Source organism: Cervus elaphus, chromosome 1 (genome assembly GCF_910594005.1).
Source record: "Cervus elaphus chromosome 1, mCerEla1.1, whole genome shotgun sequence".
In the NCBI taxonomy this organism is placed as follows: domain Eukaryota; kingdom Metazoa; phylum Chordata; class Mammalia; order Artiodactyla; family Cervidae; genus Cervus; species Cervus elaphus.
The window spans coordinates 69,658,135-69,678,166 of record NC_057815.1 but is presented as its reverse complement, the minus strand read 5'-3'; the positions used below and the strand labels follow the sequence as shown (position 1 = coordinate 69,678,166).

Here is a 20,032-nt window from a genome sequence, read left to right as displayed (position 1 = left end):
TAGCATTTTTTAACCAGAGCTGACATCATTTCCTTTTATATTCTCAAAAAAGTAAAGTACCTGCAAAATAAACAGTAGCCCAGCAACACAATTTCCCAGGTAAATTTCTAGAAAAGCTCCCTTATCATTTAGTGGTTGAAAAATGAACAGATCTCTACTTTCTCCATTATTTAGGTTTCAAGGAAATAAAATTTTATAAGTAAATATCTAAAGTGCTTTCAAAGGTCATATAAGCTTATACAAAAATATTCTTTGACAGATTATGAATAATTACCATCCTCTGTCAACCATCTACTTCTCAAATAACAACATACACCTTCAGCAAATTTTACTCCAGGGGATTCTATTCTCTAAATTTTGCTCATGACATGACACAAATATTTAATTTTTTTTAAGTACTGAAAAGAGAAACACAGGTTTTGAAAACAGATGGTTATAAACATCCAATCATAACTTTTAATAATCTGGTTCTTTAATGTTACTCATCTTTTTGTTCAGATTTCTACCTTGGAATTTTAGGAATTTGAAATATACCAGAGTCAAGAAAAATCACCATATCTTAGCATACCTGTGTTTTCCCTTGCTGCCCATAAACAATTTTTGTTGGGATGATTTTAGCTGCTGGTTGAACTGTGGAACCTATACCTTTTGGCTGAGTTACAATCATTTTGGTGATGGGTCTTGTAGCAGTGATAATAGCTGGCTTTGCTCCTGTTGGCACCGTCTGAATAGTCTTTTCTCCCTAAATTGAAGTCAGTAAATACATGAGATTTATATACATTTAAATGGGGAAAAAAAGTCCTTTTACTGAAAAATCATAGGAAAGTTTTACCAGGATGATGGGGAAAGGGTTGCAAATTGTGCAACAAAGTATAAGCTTCCAGGTGATCAAAAATGTTAGAACTAGTTGAAATGATCTTAGAAGTCATCTGATCAACCTTCTGTCCAAAGAAGGCAGTAAATATTTCTTGGTGAGTGAATTTTAAAAATTACCTTATTTAAGAATACTTAGTATTCTCTGTCATTCACAGAATGTATATACTAAAAGAGAGTCAAAAATTATAGAATATATACTAAAATGTTAACAATGGTTATCTCTAAGTGTTGGAACCATAGGTCGTGCTCCCCCAATATTCATCTTTATGTGACAGTTTATATGAAATAAACATGTGTAATAAAAAAAATTACTGTGCATTCTACCGATAGCTAAATGTTCACATACAAAATAAACTAAATTTCCCAAATATGAAGTTATAAGGCTATACAGCAGAATGTCTATGTGAAATAGTATGGGCAAGAAATGTAATCAGCAGTGACATTAACATTTTTTCTGAGGTTACACTGGAAAAAACAAAGAAAAAACAGGACATTTCCCACATTAGCATGTTACTAATATCACTTTAGTCTATTAACTAGGTAGTCAAGCCCATTAACTTTTCACCATTTTCTACATTTTCATCTGCTTTATTCTTAAGTACTATTTTCTGATCATTTATGGAGTCAATACTTGAGCTTAACAAATTAAAGTCAAATACAGTCATTTTACTAAAGTACTAAAATTTTAAAAATTAAAATCCATAAAATTAAAAAGGAAAATATCTAAAATTTTTTCACCTTATCAGTTTTTCTTTTCAGTCACCATCACCTAAATGTGTGGCCACTGAAATTTAGCAGCCAGTAAAAACAAAATACCTAGGTGAACTGGCAAAAATGTAATTACTCTGTGAATTTAGGTTAAATGATTACAAACTTCTCAAGTTTAAATATCTGCTGCAATAATCTAAGGAAAACATGGAGTGTCTGCCAACCATGTGATTACTTATTTTAATACATAACACACCCTTCACGGCAGCATCTCTGAAAAGAGCTCTATAGTCATTTGCCAAAAGCTGCTAGTTTACAAGTGGGTGTGCCCTTCTATTAAGAAGCTCAACGGGCCCTGTCCAAGTACAATTATAAAGACCCATTCGAAACAAACTAGCAGGCTTATTTTTTGAAAAAGCTCTTCTGGTTGTGTGTGTGTGTGTATACATGCACAGGGGTGTGTGTGTGTGTATGTGTGTACATGCACAGGTGTGTGTGTGTGTGTGTGTGTGTACATGCACAGGTAAGCAAGTTACGAGTATAGGTGCATGTACGTATGTGGTGAAGAGGATGGTCTTATACCCTGATCTTGTTTGACTATCATTTCTTGAGTCAAACTTTTTGCTATTAGATATACATGGCAGCTAGTACTCACACATACTATTTTTAGATCTATATGACCATAGGACCTAGAGTACATGGTACCACTCTCTTTTAATATCAAGTTCCATGAAATTACAAACCATGTAATTTCTGAAAATCTATATTCTAATTCTGGCTATTTTTGGCTTACTATGTGAACTGAAGCTAGGAACAATCTACGCTTTCCTACATGATGAAAAAATCTAATACTAGACACCCACCAGCACTGTAAAGACTATGATGCCAAGGAAGCCACTAGAGATCAACTACAATGAAGTATAGTATTCCTTTTTCTAGCAAAGTAGAGATACTACCAAACCTCTGTAGTTAAGTACAAAGAGTAATAACAGTAAGAAAGAACAATTTATTGAGGACTTATGTGCCAGGTACTGTTTTAAGCACTTTTAAAACAGTTACCAGTTAGTTACTCATTACTCAACAAACTCACTGGTAGAGATCATCATCCCCAATGTACAAATGAGGAAATTATGGATGAGAGAAGCTGAATAAGTTAGCCAAACACCTATGATACTCAGAGACAAAGCCAAGGTTTGGCTAACTTCAAATCTCTTAACCTTATAACAACTGCCTTCAGAACTATAAATGCCTCTCTAATTTACTTGATTTTTTTTTTCCACTAGTTCAAAAAAAGTAAAAATGAAAGAAACAAATCCTTGTCATTAATTTAGTCTTAGCAGCAAATATTTCTCTTTGCCTAACCTACGTCCAGTACTAGACTGGTATCTACTGGCCATAAGCAGAAATAAAACTGTCCACTGACAGAGCTCTCTCTGAGTTAGGCTGGTAGAATCTTCCATCTGAACCAAGCTAAGATTGAAATCATAGTATATGAGCAACATGTTTTACAAATTACTGTAAAAAAATGGCATCAGTAGGTGGTGTTTTTTACATCACAGTAGGAGTAAATCAAGCCATTCTAGCCATTGTGGGTTCTAAAGTCCTTAGACAAATATTTATAGAGCTGGTCTTTAAAATCCTTAGTAGACTGCTAAATCAGCAGTTCAAGCTCTTACTTACTCCAGCATTTAGCAACGTTGTGACAACGTTTTTGCCCGGGAGGCCTTGAATGGTGGTTCCTTTTCCTGTAGTCTTTTGCACAACAATCACATTGGGCTTGGAAGTCATGGGGATTGTAGTGATTTTGGTAGTTGTTCCTTAGAGAAGGGGGGAGAAAAGGAGGCCTGAGTTAAGGACTAGTGATATTTGGTTATTTCTATTTATGTTGTACACAATTAAATACATGTAGTCAGTGTCACCCCAGAGATGTCAAAGCTGTCATGAGGATGAAAATGAAGGCCTTGGAATAATAAATTAAAAGTTGTCCTAGAATGAAAGAATGTTAAGAATCAATTCTTACAGTGTTTATCTTTTTGGAATCTAAAGACCTACATACCAAACTCGGAATCTAAATATATCACCATCTGCTTCCCTATCGATATTCTTCTTCTGACTAGTTAACGGAAACAAATTAGACTATTTCATGACAAACATTTCTCCCAAACTCAATAGTATTACCTGTGTGACTAGTATGACAGGAAAATGCTTCAAAAAAAGAACATAAAAAAAGGTAAATGTATATCAAAATTCTCATGTAACACTATAGAGAAAATTTATGAAAAAGAAATGTCATTTATTTTTATGTGAACAAAAAAGAAAATAAACACTAGTCCCAGACCAAGTCAGATGAAACGTGTACTCTTATAATTTGCAACATTCTGAAAAGTCTGAGGATGAAACCCTAATTTATACACTTAAATATGTAAATTTATATTTTCAATCATTAAGATCTATATAGTAGATCTATATCTACCAATCCAAACATATTAGTATCTTACCCTCTCCCCCACATCCTTCCACAACTTGTTTCTCTTCTATCAAATTTATCTTCCTATCATATTCATACCCTATACTCTTCTAATTGTTCAAGTTGGAAATCCTGGTGCAAATCTTTGATTCTTGCCTTGTCTTCACTCTGCATCCGCTAACAAAATGAAGCCCCTTAGCTCCAACTGTAATTTTTTATGCCACTGACTCCTCAGTGTTTAGCACACATCGTATTGCAATTACTCAAGTTATCATTCAATGAGTATATGAATGAACTAAATTTGTCATAACAAATGTCTTCTTTCAAAATGTTATCAATGTCAGCTCAACAGACAGGCCCACATCTCTCTTGCTTTCCCGTATCTTCTCCCTATTTCAAGTTTCTCTGTCATGCAAATAGCTCTGATGTATCCTGCCATAGCAAACATTCTTAAAAAACAAACAAACACCACCTCATTTCATCATGCCACAAACCAACAACATATAAAACTGGTCAAAAACCTTCCAAATCCCCACTGTATTTAGTTTCAACTTCCCTTCTTGGGTTTCAAAATCCTTCATAATTTGATCTTATTTGTTCCCACTGCACAATGTACACCATAAACTCTATAATTTAATGAGTAATTTCTTTTATTATGGCTTCCTATTATCTACCACACAAAGACCAAACTCTTCAGCTTAGCCCTCCAGGTTCCATCAGACTTTAATTTTCAGGATTACCCAAAATATCTCTTCTTCAGTGTGCTGATTTCCACATCAGTCCTTGAGCATACTAGACCCAAGGTGCCCTTTTAACCTATAATTTCCTCTGGCTATGCAAACAGGCAAGTCATATTTTTCTTCTACAGGTTTGCATATCATTTATCAAATGACTAAGTATAGAATGGATACACATTAAATACATGACTGATTAATATACTCTTGAGAAGAAAAATTAAAATTTTATTCTCTTCTACTGAGAAACCTTAGCATTCTCTACTGTTTCAGAAATAAGATTGATAAGAATACGAATGTTCTAGTCATGTGTCAATTTTTGGCACTCTTGTTACAATATAAAACACTTGCCATCATCTAATGCCTCACCAGTCAGGGGTAAGGTGCTCAGGTTACATAAAAAAGCACTTTTGTCTACGGGCCAGTTCCATAAATATTTTTTCCTTTATCTGTGGTCTGTGAATAGTAAGTTGTTAAAAGCCACAAAAACCAAACTGCCTATTATTTGCTTTTATCAACTTTAACTCTTATTAACTCCAATTCCTCATATGTGATTGACTATGATGCCTTCTCTGACAATGCTCCCTCACCAAATATTTGGTTAATAAAAAAGTGTTTTTAGAAAGTAAGCATTAAATACTAGCTCAAGGAAATGTAAACCAAGCTTTAACTTTATAGCAAAGTATAAGGGTCACATTTTTGACAAAACTTACTTAACAAATGAATTATCTTTATAACTATGAAAATATCAAATCCTTTCTATCACAGGTGTGTCAATTTGTGAGACAGCTGCAAACCAAGTTCCCTAGCTTAACAAAATGGGAGGCGGGGTGTTAGAAAACTGAAGAAAAACATAACATAACATAAGGAAAAGCAAATACAGCATTATATTAAGATAGAATACGATTTATAACTAGAACTATCAAATTATAAAAATTTAAAATTCTAGTAGTATATTTTTGTATCTCAGGTGTTATCTATTATATTGAAGTAAGAAGTATTACCCATTTAAAAAAAAGTCTTCCTCTATGCTTTCATAGTATTCAGCCTATAGTTCTCATGTGACAAGAGAATGTATAAAGTTCACTTGTTTAGCATCCTGCAGGGCACAGAATGTCCCTTGTGTACATCACTGTGTATCACAGCACCCAACCCCACATCTAGCTCATAGCATATTAGAGAACTCACCTAGACACACAGTCTTTACTTATAAAGAGTCAAAATACAATAGGTGCAAGTAACTGTGAATCACATTTGGATCACAGGCTATGACACTGATGCATTCCAGAGATTCCTATTCAAAAATAAGATGCCTGTAAAACTTTGAGCATTATGGAACGTAGGCTTAAAGAACACAGATTAATTGGCCTAGATTTTATTATTCACTGATCCTTAAATCACTGGCAATTTTGGTTTTGGGGTAATTTTTTATATGTTACTCTGCTCAAACAATGAGCAAATGAATGAATGAATGAACAAATATACAAACACTAGCCCCTTGCCTAGACATTGTACTAAAGATAAGGGGAATCAAAATCAAGTCCTGCCATTGTCACAGGTTCTCATAATGTCCTTAGATACAAGATAATGATTTTACCTCTAAAGGATCCATCTTCTGCATAAAATAGACATGATTTTTCAACCAACCTTCAACAAAGCTCACCAATAGACTTACGTATCTGATAATTCTCTCTTTATATATACATATAAGTAAATATGATATAAATGAAATAACTGAAAAAACAGTCATGCCTTCAACTTAACTGTTTATTCTAATAAAAATAAAAACTTGATCTTTCTAGAAAGTACTTTGGAAGCATGAATTTGCCTTCCAGGATATTATACAAAGGAAATAAGAATTTAATATAATAATTTATGTATAATAATATTCTTCATAGGATTATCAATGAGAAAAAAACTGTTAAGTAACCTAAAACATTCAGCAACGAATAAACTGTTAAATTATGGTGCATTATAGGAGAGAATATTGTATAGTCATTAATCTAGGGTGTGAGGTATCAAAATATATTTAATGGAATGAGAAAATGATATTATTATATGAAAAAATATTAAAACTGATTATATAGATTTAAATTTAATTTTTAAAATATACATATATGCACAAAAACATTTATACAGAAATCTAAATAGAAAAAGGAATAAACAGAAAGATACAGATTATTTCCCTAGATGGCAAAAATTATAGGTTTTTAGTTTTCTTTGTATACATTTCTGTATTTTCCAAATTCCCCACAATAAACATAAAAGTATTATTTTTTTAAAAAGCCTTCTATTCGTAAAGCCAGATGTATGAGTGTATTTTAAGAAAAGCATTTCTTGTTTGCTGTGGGGGTGGTGAGGGCACTGACTCCAGCATCCAGCATCTGATCATGGATGAAGGTAGAAAACTGTCTAAATTCTTTCAACCTGGCTTACTGGTTTACTGTGAAAAGACAGGGATTGAAAACTAAATAAACTGACCAATAACCCCAGTATCATGGAACAAGAATATAATAAGAAACACTGACACATAACATAAGGATTAAAGTACTCAGAAATGAGAGAAGTTCTTTAGAATGAAAGTGTCAAACAGCAAAGTAGAGGTCGAGGCAAAATGAGCTCCATGAGCTAATTCAGCTTTGAGTCCATTACCTCCTACAGCACTGAAAAGGTTTAAGAACTCTTCCCCTATATATCTATACACTTGAAATAGCAACGAACCACCAGTTACTTTATATTTTAGAACAAAGGTAGATGATGTGTTTACAAGTGTAGGGTATATACCTCACTGCCCCTTTGCTTCTAGGAAAATGTGCTTGTGTATACTTCTCTAACCTCTCACAGAGCAGCTAAATCATAAATAAGGTTTGAAAACAAGAGGCTTCGTGACATTCCTTTACCTAAGTAAAGAAATACCCTATGGTCATAAAAAGTTATACACTAATAAAAAACATGATTACTTTTTGAAAAATGTTTAAGTATGTGCTCTATACTATTTAAAGGTATTGTCAGGTAATAAATTACAATCTGAGTTTTAACTGTTTTATTTAAAATATCCTCCTAAAAGCTGGAGTAGGGTGATTCTTTCCCTACTGGTTTCACCCTCCTTAGTTTGGCAAACATCAAAGTTTCTCACTTACACTTAAAACCTAGAGCCAAAATTAGCAGCTTTAAATATAGAGCTTTATGCCAATACCACGTCCTGCCTTGTTTTTTTTCCACTCCTTGAGTTATCAGCAACATCATATTACTGCCAGGAACTTCAATTCCTTCACTTTAAAATGTCAGAACAATTCACTGGGGGCATACAAAATATGGCTAGTCTACAAAAACGGTAGACAGTAAAAGTCCACAGGGCTTGCCTGGTCAGAGATTATTCACATCATTTTAATTAAAAAATAATAATCAATGAAAATAGATACCATGTTAACATTCCACTTCAGGGTACACAACTCAAATATTGCAGGAATAAATGAGCCATTAAAAACCAGGTAGGGTTCTAAAACACCAATAAATATTAGCTTTCATTATCTAAGTTAAATATTTTTAAAAAGTAAACAGCCAATATAAACGGTGAAAGGCAAATAAAAATATTCAAGTATTTTTATTTTTAATAAGCTAAAGTGATATTAGTAATTGAAACTATGAAATTATGATTCCGCAAACATATGCAGACAAATAAATACTAGTTAGTAACTGAGATTATGATCCCACAAACATATTTAGACAAATAAATACTAGTTCTTTCACTGTCTAGTTTATGTGGCTTTGGACAGGTCAAGTTCATCTCCGAAATGTAAAACACATCTATACCTATAAACTGGAGATGACACCAACTATTTCAGAGTTTTGAGGTAGAAATGAATTGATAGATGGGACAATATTTTGTAGATGAAACATCTCTATGCAAATGTAAACTATAATCCTTCCATTCTGATTAAAAGCAACTAAATGTTCTTCCTATTTTAAAACTCTCAAAAGCTAACATGTAAAGATTTTATACTGGAACTAAAAAACTATACTTCATCACTAGACATAAGGGCTAAAAACAAAGTTCTAGATTTCTAAGCAGAAAACTGACATCAACCAGTATCCTTTGACAGTGAAATGTTTTTTCCTCTTATTGGTCACCTATACCTTTAACACATTTCAGATATACCTACCAGAAACTATATTACTGCTAATTATCTTGCCCCCCAAGGTAGCTAATGATTTGGGTACTACTGTAATAATGCTACCACTGGTAGTTTTCACGTAGGTTGCAGCTCCAGGGGTTGCAGCCATCCGACCTATAGATGGGCTCACTGTTGGCCGAGTATAGGTTGCCTGTGTGCCTATAAAAAGGGAAAAGCCAAGAAAAAAACTTGTCATCACTTTTAGAAGAATGACAATTTATACAGTTTAACTGTAATTCAATGTAATCTACATTGCTTTAACTTGAAAATGGAATTTCAAGGTGTCAAGCCATTAAGTAACAATTTACAGCCAGTTTTCAATGCACATAGCAAGAACTACAGCCAACTCAATTTAAATTAACTTTACACATAAAATTTTGTGATGTGTTGCATCAAATTACTAACCCCAAGAAAAAGTATAACTAACTCTGTTCCCTTCTTCCACTAGCTTGGTGCCAAAAGAAACTTAATCATCTTTCCTGCCAGAGCATTTTAGATATTTCTGTTATAGATTTCAAGGTCTCTGCATCTGTTTTATGCTGTCTCAGTGCCAAATCCAATGTCAGCACTCAGCAAATAAGGCAGTATATTGTTTGCCTAAAATTTTATAAACTTTTACTGTTTTGTACTCTGCTACCCTCTAAATACATTTCCATCATTAAAGAGTTATTCCAACATTTTACTAGAGATTAAAGTTGTAGCTGCCAAGAGTTGCCAGGAATATTTTTTTACCAAGAAAATTCACCAATTACATATTTCCTCAACTTTAACTGACCCGATAGAATATTTTTCTTCATATCTCTCAAAAAGATTTTACACTCTTCCCCACCATTTCTAGGACTTTTTCCTTCCCCCAAATAGGAACTAAAAATTAACCCGATTAACCTATTGTAGCTTCTCACACATCTGGTAACTCAGAAACACTATTCCTAAGTTTCTAAAACTGTTTCTAAGAACAGTTAGTTCTGGGGAGAAAGAAGATAATTCAGGTAACACATTCTTCAACTGATAACATTTTTCTCATAATTAGGTTCAGAAGTCACTGTAATAATCATTTTCAAAACCCCCCTAAAATTGGTTTTATCCAGTTAGTATTTACCATTTTAAAACACAATCACTACCCAAAAAAAGGGAAGAAGCAGAGGAACATTAAGTAGAATTAGTTTAAATTGCTTACAAACATACATCTAAATCAGAAAAATAAATCTAGTACAAAATAAATATGCTGTGAAGATACATAGCTTGAATTAATTGTAACTGGAAAATATTTCAACTTTAGCTTTTGTTTTAAAATTTGCAGAAACACTTATTCTAATATAGATACATAAGCATACATTATTTTTTACTACCTTTTCCTAACATGAGGAATCATATCTTTGTAAAACCAAATGGAGAAAAGTTTTGGGTGAAGAACGATAGATTCAATAAAAGAAAAACTGTTTTTAAAGCATAGGCTTTGCAAGAAGATTAAGTAGATTATTGTAGAATGGCAGTTGTCAGGGAATGGAAGAAGGTGGGAATGGAAAGTTATTGTTTAATGGGTAGTTTCAGTTTGGGAAGACAAAAAAAGTTCTGGAGCTAGATGGTTGCAGTGGTTGCAAAACAACAGTAATGTACTTAATGCCAATGAACTGTACACTTAAAAATGGTGAAAATGATAAATTTCATGTTATCTATATTTTATCACAATCTTTTTTAAAAAAAGTTTTGGGAGTCAAACAGTCCTGGATTCAAATTCCAGTCCTGTCTTTTATAGACTGTGTGGCTGTGTAATGCTGCTATACATAAATCTCTGTTTCTTCTCTGAAAATGGAGACATTAAAGCTTAAGGGAGATTAAGGGTAATGTTTATATACACTTTTATATAATAGCCAATAGGTGATAGCTTATAAACTTGAGAAAGGAATCACTTTACACTCTTCAGATTCTATCATCTAAATCTGCTGTTGTTCAGTTGCTAAGTTATGTCCGACTCTTCACGACCCCATGGATTACAGTATGCCAGGTTTCCCTGTCCTTCACTATCTCCTGGAGTTTGCTCAAACTCATGTCCATTGAGTCAGTGATGCCATCCAACAATCTCATCTCATCATCTAAATTTGACCCTCTTCAAAGAGTCTGGTAAGAGTTACACAAATTTAAAATAATAGCAATGGATAATACTAATTCTAACATTAATTATGTTAGAATTAATTAATTATGTTAATAGTAATGGCTAGTAAAGCACTCTCCTGGGGACTTAACATACCAGATTTAGTAAAGGTATTATGATCACATTGAAATAGACAATGGAAAAGACTGAGAGGAATTAAATTGGTCAAAGTAACAAAGGATGGTACTATTTAAAATGTTCTATACTGTCACTTCCTTGGGCCATAGTCTGGATGCTCTCATAACTGGGGAAAATGGCATCCAATGCTTCTCTCAGTCAGACTAACACTTACCATACAATAATTTAACAAAGACTCTTAGCCTCATCAGGGTGAGATTCTCTTGGGCTGGGACTGTGTTTTCATTCACTCAGCAAATCCTGACTGAACACCTACTTACAGATCAGCTCTACATACATATGGTGAATAAAACAGATATGGACCCTTATCCTCATGGAGCTCACAAGCTAATAAAGTGATTAACATCAAACAAACTGACAAAAAAAGTACCTAAATAATTAGAAATTGTAGTATGTGTTACAAAGGAAAAGAAGAAGACCATGACAACAGCAGAGAGCTAATTTGAGTTGGGAGGAGAGAACAGTCAAGAGAGGCCTCTTTGAAGAATTATCTCCTGAATTTCTATATTCCCAATGTTAAGCAAATTACTGGGTCAGAGAAATTACTCAATGAGTATGATGAATGAATGGACTGATGCTCAAGATAACTTACCAGTAGGAGTGGTTACCAGTTTAGTTGTCATAATTGCACCATTACTGCTAACCACCATAATAGGGGAATTGCTACTGGTAGGCAGAGTTGCTGTCACTGGTTTGGGTAAGATTTTACTTGGTTGAACTTGTTGTGTGATGATTTTAACACCTTTGAAAGAAGAAAGATAAATCTCAATACAAATTATTTTTTAATAACGTGCTTTATATCAACCCAAGAGGGCAGCAGCTAAACACATTTACTGAGTCTTGACTAAAAAGAAGCTTTCTTTCATACTGATGAATTATATACTCTTTTAACTTTTATCCCTCAAACTCCTATCTTTCCAAATTTCTTTGATTCAGGAATATAATTAAAATACTACAAAAACTATTTAACAAGTTCTTAATGAAAAACGATTTTTGTCTATGATTACATCATATGAGAGCTTTCAAACCAAATTAGCCATTGATCTTAACTTTCACAGACAATCTGTGTTCCATGCAAATACTTGGGATGAAAGGATTAGGATAAGAAGACAAAAATAAAAGGTAATGTAGCTTTTATATATTCTCTACTCTATCAAAGATTTTTCTAACCTCTGAAGATTACAAAAAGCAAAAACATTTTCTTTTTGGACCTTTTAGTTTTAAACTGACTTATTTTAAAGTATTCAAATAGCTTACTTTGTCAAAAGTAAAGAATATCCTGTTATTGAACCTACATAAAATACACATGTGGACAAGAATTTGAAAGCAATTACAAAAATAAAGTTAAAATATTAGGGTGGTGATGTTATATTTTTTATACATTTTTCAAATTTATTTAAATATTACTGTTACATTGACTTTCCAAATTTCAGATGTCCATTGAAAAAATATGTCTCATGCTAACAAAAAATTTAAGTCCTAACAGCTACTAACTAAGGAAGGAAAATTTTAGTAACACTTTTTCCCCACTAAACTTCACTGAAATAATTCATGGAATAGAATATATTTCAATAGACAACTAAAATTTTTATTACTTTTTTGGATGGTGATTTAGGTTAAGATATGAGGTAGCAAATAAATATATTTATTTAATAGCCTTAAATAATTATAAAATACTTATACCCAACAAAGAAGTTAAAATAATAACATCTAGGCATAATTAGTCAAACTACGTAATGATCTTTATGACTCAGCTTTCCATTCATAAAATAAAGATAACATTAGTATATATACCTTCTAGGATTGTTGTGAAGATTAATTATGGGAAAATTGTGAATTGCCTAATACACAGCAAGGATTCAATAGAAAAAAAAGTATTACTACTGTATAAACAAATTCTGATTACAATAAATCACAAACTATAAAGCTGTAGGGGAAAAATGATTTCTAGAATTATCTCATTAATGAATTACAACAATGCTTAAGGTACATAAAGAAGATAATTCTCATGCTTTTAAAACCATTCCTCTCATTGTTGCAGTAAACAGGAAAAAAGAGGAACTAAGTTTTTTCCTTCCCTTTCGTGAGAACATAGAAGATAAAGAGAACAGTGAGCAGGCCTGATCATTCCTACTTTTTACTTTAACTGTTCCTAATCTGTTGTTTTTGTTCAGTCACCCAGTCATTGCCAACTATTTGCAACCCCAATAAAAGCAAAACTAAACAAATGGGACCTAATGAAACTTAAAAGCTTTTGCACTACAAAGGAAACTATAAGTAAGGTGAAAAGACAGCCCTCAGATTGGGAGAAAATAATAGCAAATGAAGAAACAGACAAAGGACTAATCTCAAAAATATACAAACAACTCATGCAGCTCAATTCCAGAAAAATAAATGACCCAATCAAAAAATGGGCCAAAGAACTAAACAGACATTTCTCCAAAGAAGACATACAGATAACTAACAAACACATGAAAAGATGCTCAACATCACTCATTATTAGAGAAATGCAAATCAAAACCACAATGAGGTACCATTACACGCCAGTCAGGATGGCTGCTATCCAAAAGTCTATAAGCAATAAATGCTGGAGAGGGTGTGGAGAAAAGGGAACCCTCTTACACTGTTGGTGGGAATGCAAACTAGTACAGCCGCTATGGAAAACAGTGTGGAGATTTCTTAAAAAACTGGAAATAGAACTGCCATATGACCCAGCAATCCCACTTCTGGGCATACACACTGAGGAAACCAGATCTGAAAGAGACACGTGCACCCCAATGTTCATCGCAGCACTGTTTATAATAGCCAGGACATGGAAGCAACCTAGATGCCCATCAGCAGATGAATGGATAAGGAAGCTGTGGTACATATACACCAAGGAATATTACTCAGCCGTGTGGACTGCACCATGCCAGGCTTCCCTGTACTTCACTATTTCCTGGAGTTTGCTTAAACTCATGTCCATTGAGTCAGTGATGCCATACAACCATCTCATCCTCTGTCAGCCCCTTCTCTTGCCCTCGATCTTTCCCAGTATCAAGGTCTTTACCAATGAGTCTGTTCTTTGCATCAGGTGGCCAAAGGATTGGAACTTTAGCATCAGTACTTCCAATGAATATTCAGGGTTGATTTCCTTTAGGATTGACTGGTTTGATCTCCTTGCTGTCCAAGGGACTCTCAAGAGTCTTCTCCAGCACCGCAATTCAAAAGCATCAATCCTAATCTCTAGTCTGTAAGTAAGATTGCTTTTCTGCCCCCTAACTCGACATGAGCTACATTTTTCACCTATTATTCTTTGACTCTGTGTGAATTACATCCTGAATCTGGTGCTCACCTTTATAGCACTCGCTTCATAGATCACCCCTCATAGTTTTTCTCTTTTTGCACTACAGAAATAAGGCCACAGGGCTACCAAACTGCCAGATTCAATTACTGGGTTACCTGATGCCACTCTATCATTTTTTTCAAACAATGCAAGAGGAAGAATACAAGATCCTTACACCTTTGTTTCTCATCATTGACTCCTGACTGCGAGCCCTCATCTTATATGAGCCCCTAGACTCCTCATGGAAGTGGAGGCACAGTTCTTGAGGCAGGAGGCTGTCGTGTCGCTCCCTGCTGCTGCTGCTAAGTCGCTTCAGTCATGTCCGACTCTGTGCAACCCAGTAGACAGCAGCCCACCAGGCTCCCCCGTCCCTGGGATTCTCCAAGCAAGAACACTGGAGTGGGTTGCCACTTTCTTCTCCAATGCATGAAAGTGAAAAGTCAAAGTGAAGTAGCACAGTCGTGTCCGACTCTTAGTGACCCCATGGACTGCAGCCTACCAGGCTCCTCCGCCCTCTGCTGGCTGATGATTAAAGCCACCTTTCTAATTCCTCCAAACTCTTGGGTCTTTGTATTTTTTTATTTGGCTTCAGAGGGCAGAGAAAGCCAAGATTTGGGCCCTAACATCACCAAAACAAAACAAACTGTGTGGTGTGCTTAATTGCTCAGTTATGTCCAACATTTTGCGACCACATGGACTGTAGCCAACCAGGCCCCTCTCTGCATGGGATTTTTCAGGCAAGAATACTAGAGTGGGTTGCTATTTTCTCCTCTAGAGGATCTTCCCAACCCAGGGTTGGAACCTGCATCTTCTGTATCTCCTATACTGGCAGGCAGATTCTTTACCACTGAGCCACCTGGGAAGCCAACTGTGTGGTAATGGATGTTAATTAAACTTATTCGGGTCATTTCATAATATATGCATATATCAATCATTATGTTATACATCTCAAACTAATAATATGTTATATGTCAATTATACCTCAATTCAAAATAAGCAAATGACAAAAACAATTCCAGAGATTGATTTCTGAAAAGAAAGCATGAGGAGCTCTGCTGACAATGAAACTGGTGAAAATGATTTTTAATAAATAAATAAATAAAACCAACCAATGAAAGGCTCTGGCAACAGTCCCAAGACCAAACGAAAAACATCTATTCAAGAATACATTTGGTAAGACAGGAAAGATCTATAATATTTAAACTAAGACCTGTTCCTCCTCATCCCTCCCTACAGGTGAAGCAAGGACTCCTCTCCAGACTGCCATAGTCAAAGGCACAGGGTTTTCTCCTTCTCCAGCTCCTAGTTGGAGGGCTTTCTTCTGAGGAGTAGAAGGACTTCAGCTTATCTCATCCTGTTCCCTGGTACCTGCTGCTAAGTCACAGGCCACTGCAGTCAAGAGGTGGATACACCCTTCTGCCCAGCCCCCAATCCATGGCTCTATCTTGGGTAAAAAGCCTCTGAGAATATTGGGCTCGTGACCACTCCTGCTCTGGCTTGTAAGACAGTGGCTCCACCACTGGGGAAAGCAAGCCGAGAGGATCTCAGGCTGCTTGCCCACTCTCCCACACTTGACTTCACTGAGTGCTCTCAGCTCATAGAGCAGGGGTAACATTTGGAGAAAAGCCTGCCATTACCCTACCCCCAGAGTTCTAGAGCTGCCTGAGGATAAAAACAGGTCGTAAAACAGATAGCTCCCTCGTCTCTTCCCAGAGAAACTGAACTCATTTGTAACAGAGCACAGAGAAGTTCAAACCTAAGGGTGCTCTCAAAAACAGTGGAGGATGTGATGAAAAAGACTAGAGATCTCTTCAAGAAAATTAGATACCAAGGGAACATTTCACGCAAAGATGGGTACAATAAAAGACAGAAATGGTATGGACCTAACAGAAGCAGAAGATATTAAGAAGAGATGGAAAGAATACACCGAAGAACTACACAAAACAGTGTCTTAATGACTCAGATAACCAGGATGATGTGATCACTCACCTAGAGTCAGACATCCTGGAGTGTGAAGTCAAACAGGCCTTAAGAAGTACCATACGAAAAAGCTAGTAGAGGTGATGGAATTCCAGCTGAGCTATTTCAAATCCTAAAAGTTGGTACTGTGAAAGTGCTTCACTCAGTATGCCAGCAAATTTAGAAAATTCAGCAGTGGCCACAGGACTGGAAAAGGTCAGTTTTTATTCCAATCCCAAAGAAGGGCAATGCCAAAGAATGTTCAAACTGCCACACAACTGCACTCCTTTCACATGCTAGCAAGGTAATGCTCAAAATCTTCCAAGCGAGGCTTTAATAATACTTGAACCAAGAACTCCCAGATGTACAAACTGGATTTAGAAAAGGCAGAGGAAGCAGAGATCAAACTGCCAATATCCACTGGATCATAGAAAAAGCAAGGGAATTCCAGAAAAACACCTACTTCTGCTTCATTGACTATGCTAAAGCCTATGATTGTGTTGGTCACGACAAACTGGAAAATTCTGAAAGAGATGGGAATACCAGACCACCTGACCTGCCTCCTGAAAAACCTGTATGCAGGTCAAGAAGCAACAGCTAGAACCAGACATGGAACAAAAGACTGGTTCCAAATTGGGAAAGGAGTACGTCAAGGCTGTATACTGTCACCCTGCTTACTTACCTTACATGCAGAGTATATCATGCTAAATGTGGGGCTGGATGAAGCTCAAATTGGAATCAAGATTGCCGGGAGAAATATCAATAACCTCAGATATGCAGATGATACCACCCTTATGGCAGAAAGTAAGGAAGAACTAAAGAGCCTCTTGATGAAAGTGAAAGAGGAGAGTGAAAAAGCTGGCTTAAAATTCAACATTCAGGAAACTAAGATCATGACATCCAGTCCTATCACTTCATGGCAAATAGATAGGGAAACAATGGAAACAGTGACAGACTTTATTTTCTTGAAAAATCACTGTGGACAGCGACTATAGTCATAAAATTAAAAGATGCTTGCTCCTTGGAAGTAAAGCTTTGATAAACCTACATAGTGTATTAAAAAGAAGAGACAGTACTTCACCAACAAAGGCCCGTCCAGTCAAAGCTATGGTTTTTCCAGTGGTCATTTATGAATGTGAGAGTTGGACCATAAAGAAGGCTGGGTGCCACAGAATTGATGCTTTTGAACTGCGGTGCTAAAGAAGACTCTTGGGAGTCCCTTGGATTACAAGGAGATCAAATCAGTCAATCTAAAGGAAATCAACCCTGAATATTCATTTGGAGGACTGATTACTAAAGCTGAAGTTCCAATCCTTTGGTCACGTGATGTGAAGAGCCAACTCATTGGGAAAAACCTTGATGCTGGGAAAAATTGAGGGAAGGAAGAGAAGAGGACTGTTAGGAGAAGCACATTGACTGAAATCACCGACCCTGGCCAGGCACCATAGTAACCATCTGTCTGAGTTATTTTATGACAGGAGGTTCTCACAAGGAACATGGAACTAATAAGCCACCACTAATCAGAAGAGTTTGGGAAAGGTCAAAAGGAGACACCATGTGTCCAACTACCTCCCAGTACCCTTCTTGCTGGCATCCATCTTGGCTGAGCAATCCTTGGCACCACCAGGAAGGACTCTGAGAATGACTGGCCAAAGACAACCAGGAAGCTAACCCCACCACCATAAAACCACAGACTGCAAGCCAAGTGGCAAAGCACTTCTCCTGGGTTCCCTTAGCCTACTGCTCTCCTCCAAGCAACCTCTTGCCCAATAAAATCTCTTGCTTTTTTTTTTTTTTTTCAGTTCTCCCACTTTATTGCTACAAACCCATCTCCCTCCACCCTCGTGCACACATGCTCAGTCATGTAATCCCATGGACTTCAGCCCGCCAGGCTCCTCTGTCCATGGACTTTTCCAGGCAAGAACACTGGAGTGGGTTGCCATTTCCTTCTCCCCAATAAAATCTCTTGTTTTGTCAGCTCATATGTCTCCTTGGACAATTCATTTCCAAGTGTTAGACAAGAGCCCACTCTTGGGCCCTGGAAGGCGTTTCCCATTCCTGCAACAGGACAACAGAGGATGAGATGGTTTGATGATATCATCGACTCGATGGACATGAGTTTCAACAAACTCCGGGAGATAGTGAAGGACAGGGAAGCCTGGCATGCTGCAGTCCATGGGGTCGCAGAGTCGGACTTCACTTAGCAACTGAAAAACAGTGGAGAAGTTCAAGCCTAAGGGTATCTCAAAACAGTGGAAGATGAGATGAAAGGCAATTCTATAAGTAGAATCACAGATTTAATTAAGATAGACTATAGGCCAGATAGTTTGTAGAAGACAGCCGAACAGTAAGGAAGCTGAGAGGAACCCTCCTATGGTCAGAACAAATATCAAAAATAGAACTTTGAAATTATTCCTTCAAAGAAGCCACAATTTGCAACAGTTTGTAGAGCAACTTATGCTCCAGAGCATTGTTGCATACAGCAGAGAAATTAGTTAGTGAAGTTTAACAACTAGATGTGGTCAGGAAAAGAGAAGAAAGAGCCACACCAATACCACTGTCACCTCAGAATGACTGGGCTATATCTCCCTAAGGAACAGTAGTGGGGGCTTAACTTCAACAAAATAATTGATCCAGTCACTAAACAACAAATAACCATGCAACTAACAGTAACAAATCACAAATGAGGGTAAAGGAAGACCTGTACCCAGTTACAACATACAATGTCTATTAGCTGTATATACAATCTAAAATATCAATGTAAATATCTAAAATGTCCAGTTTTCAACAAAAACATCAAGAGGCATGCAAAAAAAAAAACAGGAAAACATGACCTACACAGGAGGAAAAAAGCAGTCAAGAGAAACTGTGAGAGCAACCACGTGTCAGATTTAACAACAACAAAAAGGCTTCAAAACAGCCATTACACATATGTTCACAGAACTACAGGAAAGCATGATTACAGAAGTGAAAGAAGGTATGATAACAAAGTTGCATCAAATAAAAAATATTAATTAAGCAATAGAAATTACAAAAAAGAACCAAATGGAAAATGTAGAGCTGAAAAGTATGGTAATTGAAATAAAAAATTCACTAGAAGGGCTTAAGAGTAGAGTTGAACTGGCAGAAAAATGAATTAACAAATTTAAAGACAGATCAGTTACAGATTATGCAAGCTGAAGAACAGAAAGAAAAAAGAATGAAAAAAATGAACATAAATGTGAAACACCATTAAGTGCACAACACATATGTAATGTAACTACAAAAAGGAAGGAACAGAGAGAAAAGGGACCAATTAAAGAAATAATGGCTGAAAATGTCCCAAATTTATTGAAAAGCAGTAACTTACACATCCAGGAAGCTGGACAAATACTAAAGAAGATAAATACGAAGACATCCACAAACAGGCATACTACATTTAAAATGCTGAAAGTCAAAGACATGGAGGAAATCCTGAAAGCATCAAGAGAACAATTTTCCATTTACAAGGGAACTGCA

General features: G+C 35.8%; 1 protein-coding gene across 14 annotated transcripts in view; it reads right to left on the bottom strand.

The window, feature by feature from the left end:
* Positions 1–20,032, bottom strand: part of EMSY (EMSY transcriptional repressor, BRCA2 interacting) — an 81,818-nt gene that overhangs the window by 25,984 nt on the left and 35,802 nt on the right. For 12 of the 14 annotated variants that reach the window (XM_043907985.1, XM_043907875.1, XM_043907916.1 and 9 more), the window contains 4 exons: positions 11,843–11,992; positions 8,949–9,119; positions 3,265–3,401; positions 569–742 (listed from right to left, as the gene is read on the bottom strand). In XM_043907985.1, the coding sequence (XP_043763920.1) occupies positions 569–742; positions 3,265–3,401; positions 8,949–9,119; positions 11,843–11,992 (632 nt within the window). The remainder of the gene's footprint in view (positions 1–568; positions 743–3,264; positions 3,402–8,948; positions 9,120–11,842; positions 11,993–20,032) is intronic. The other 2 variants (XM_043907943.1, XM_043907934.1) reach the window with 2 other exon arrangements.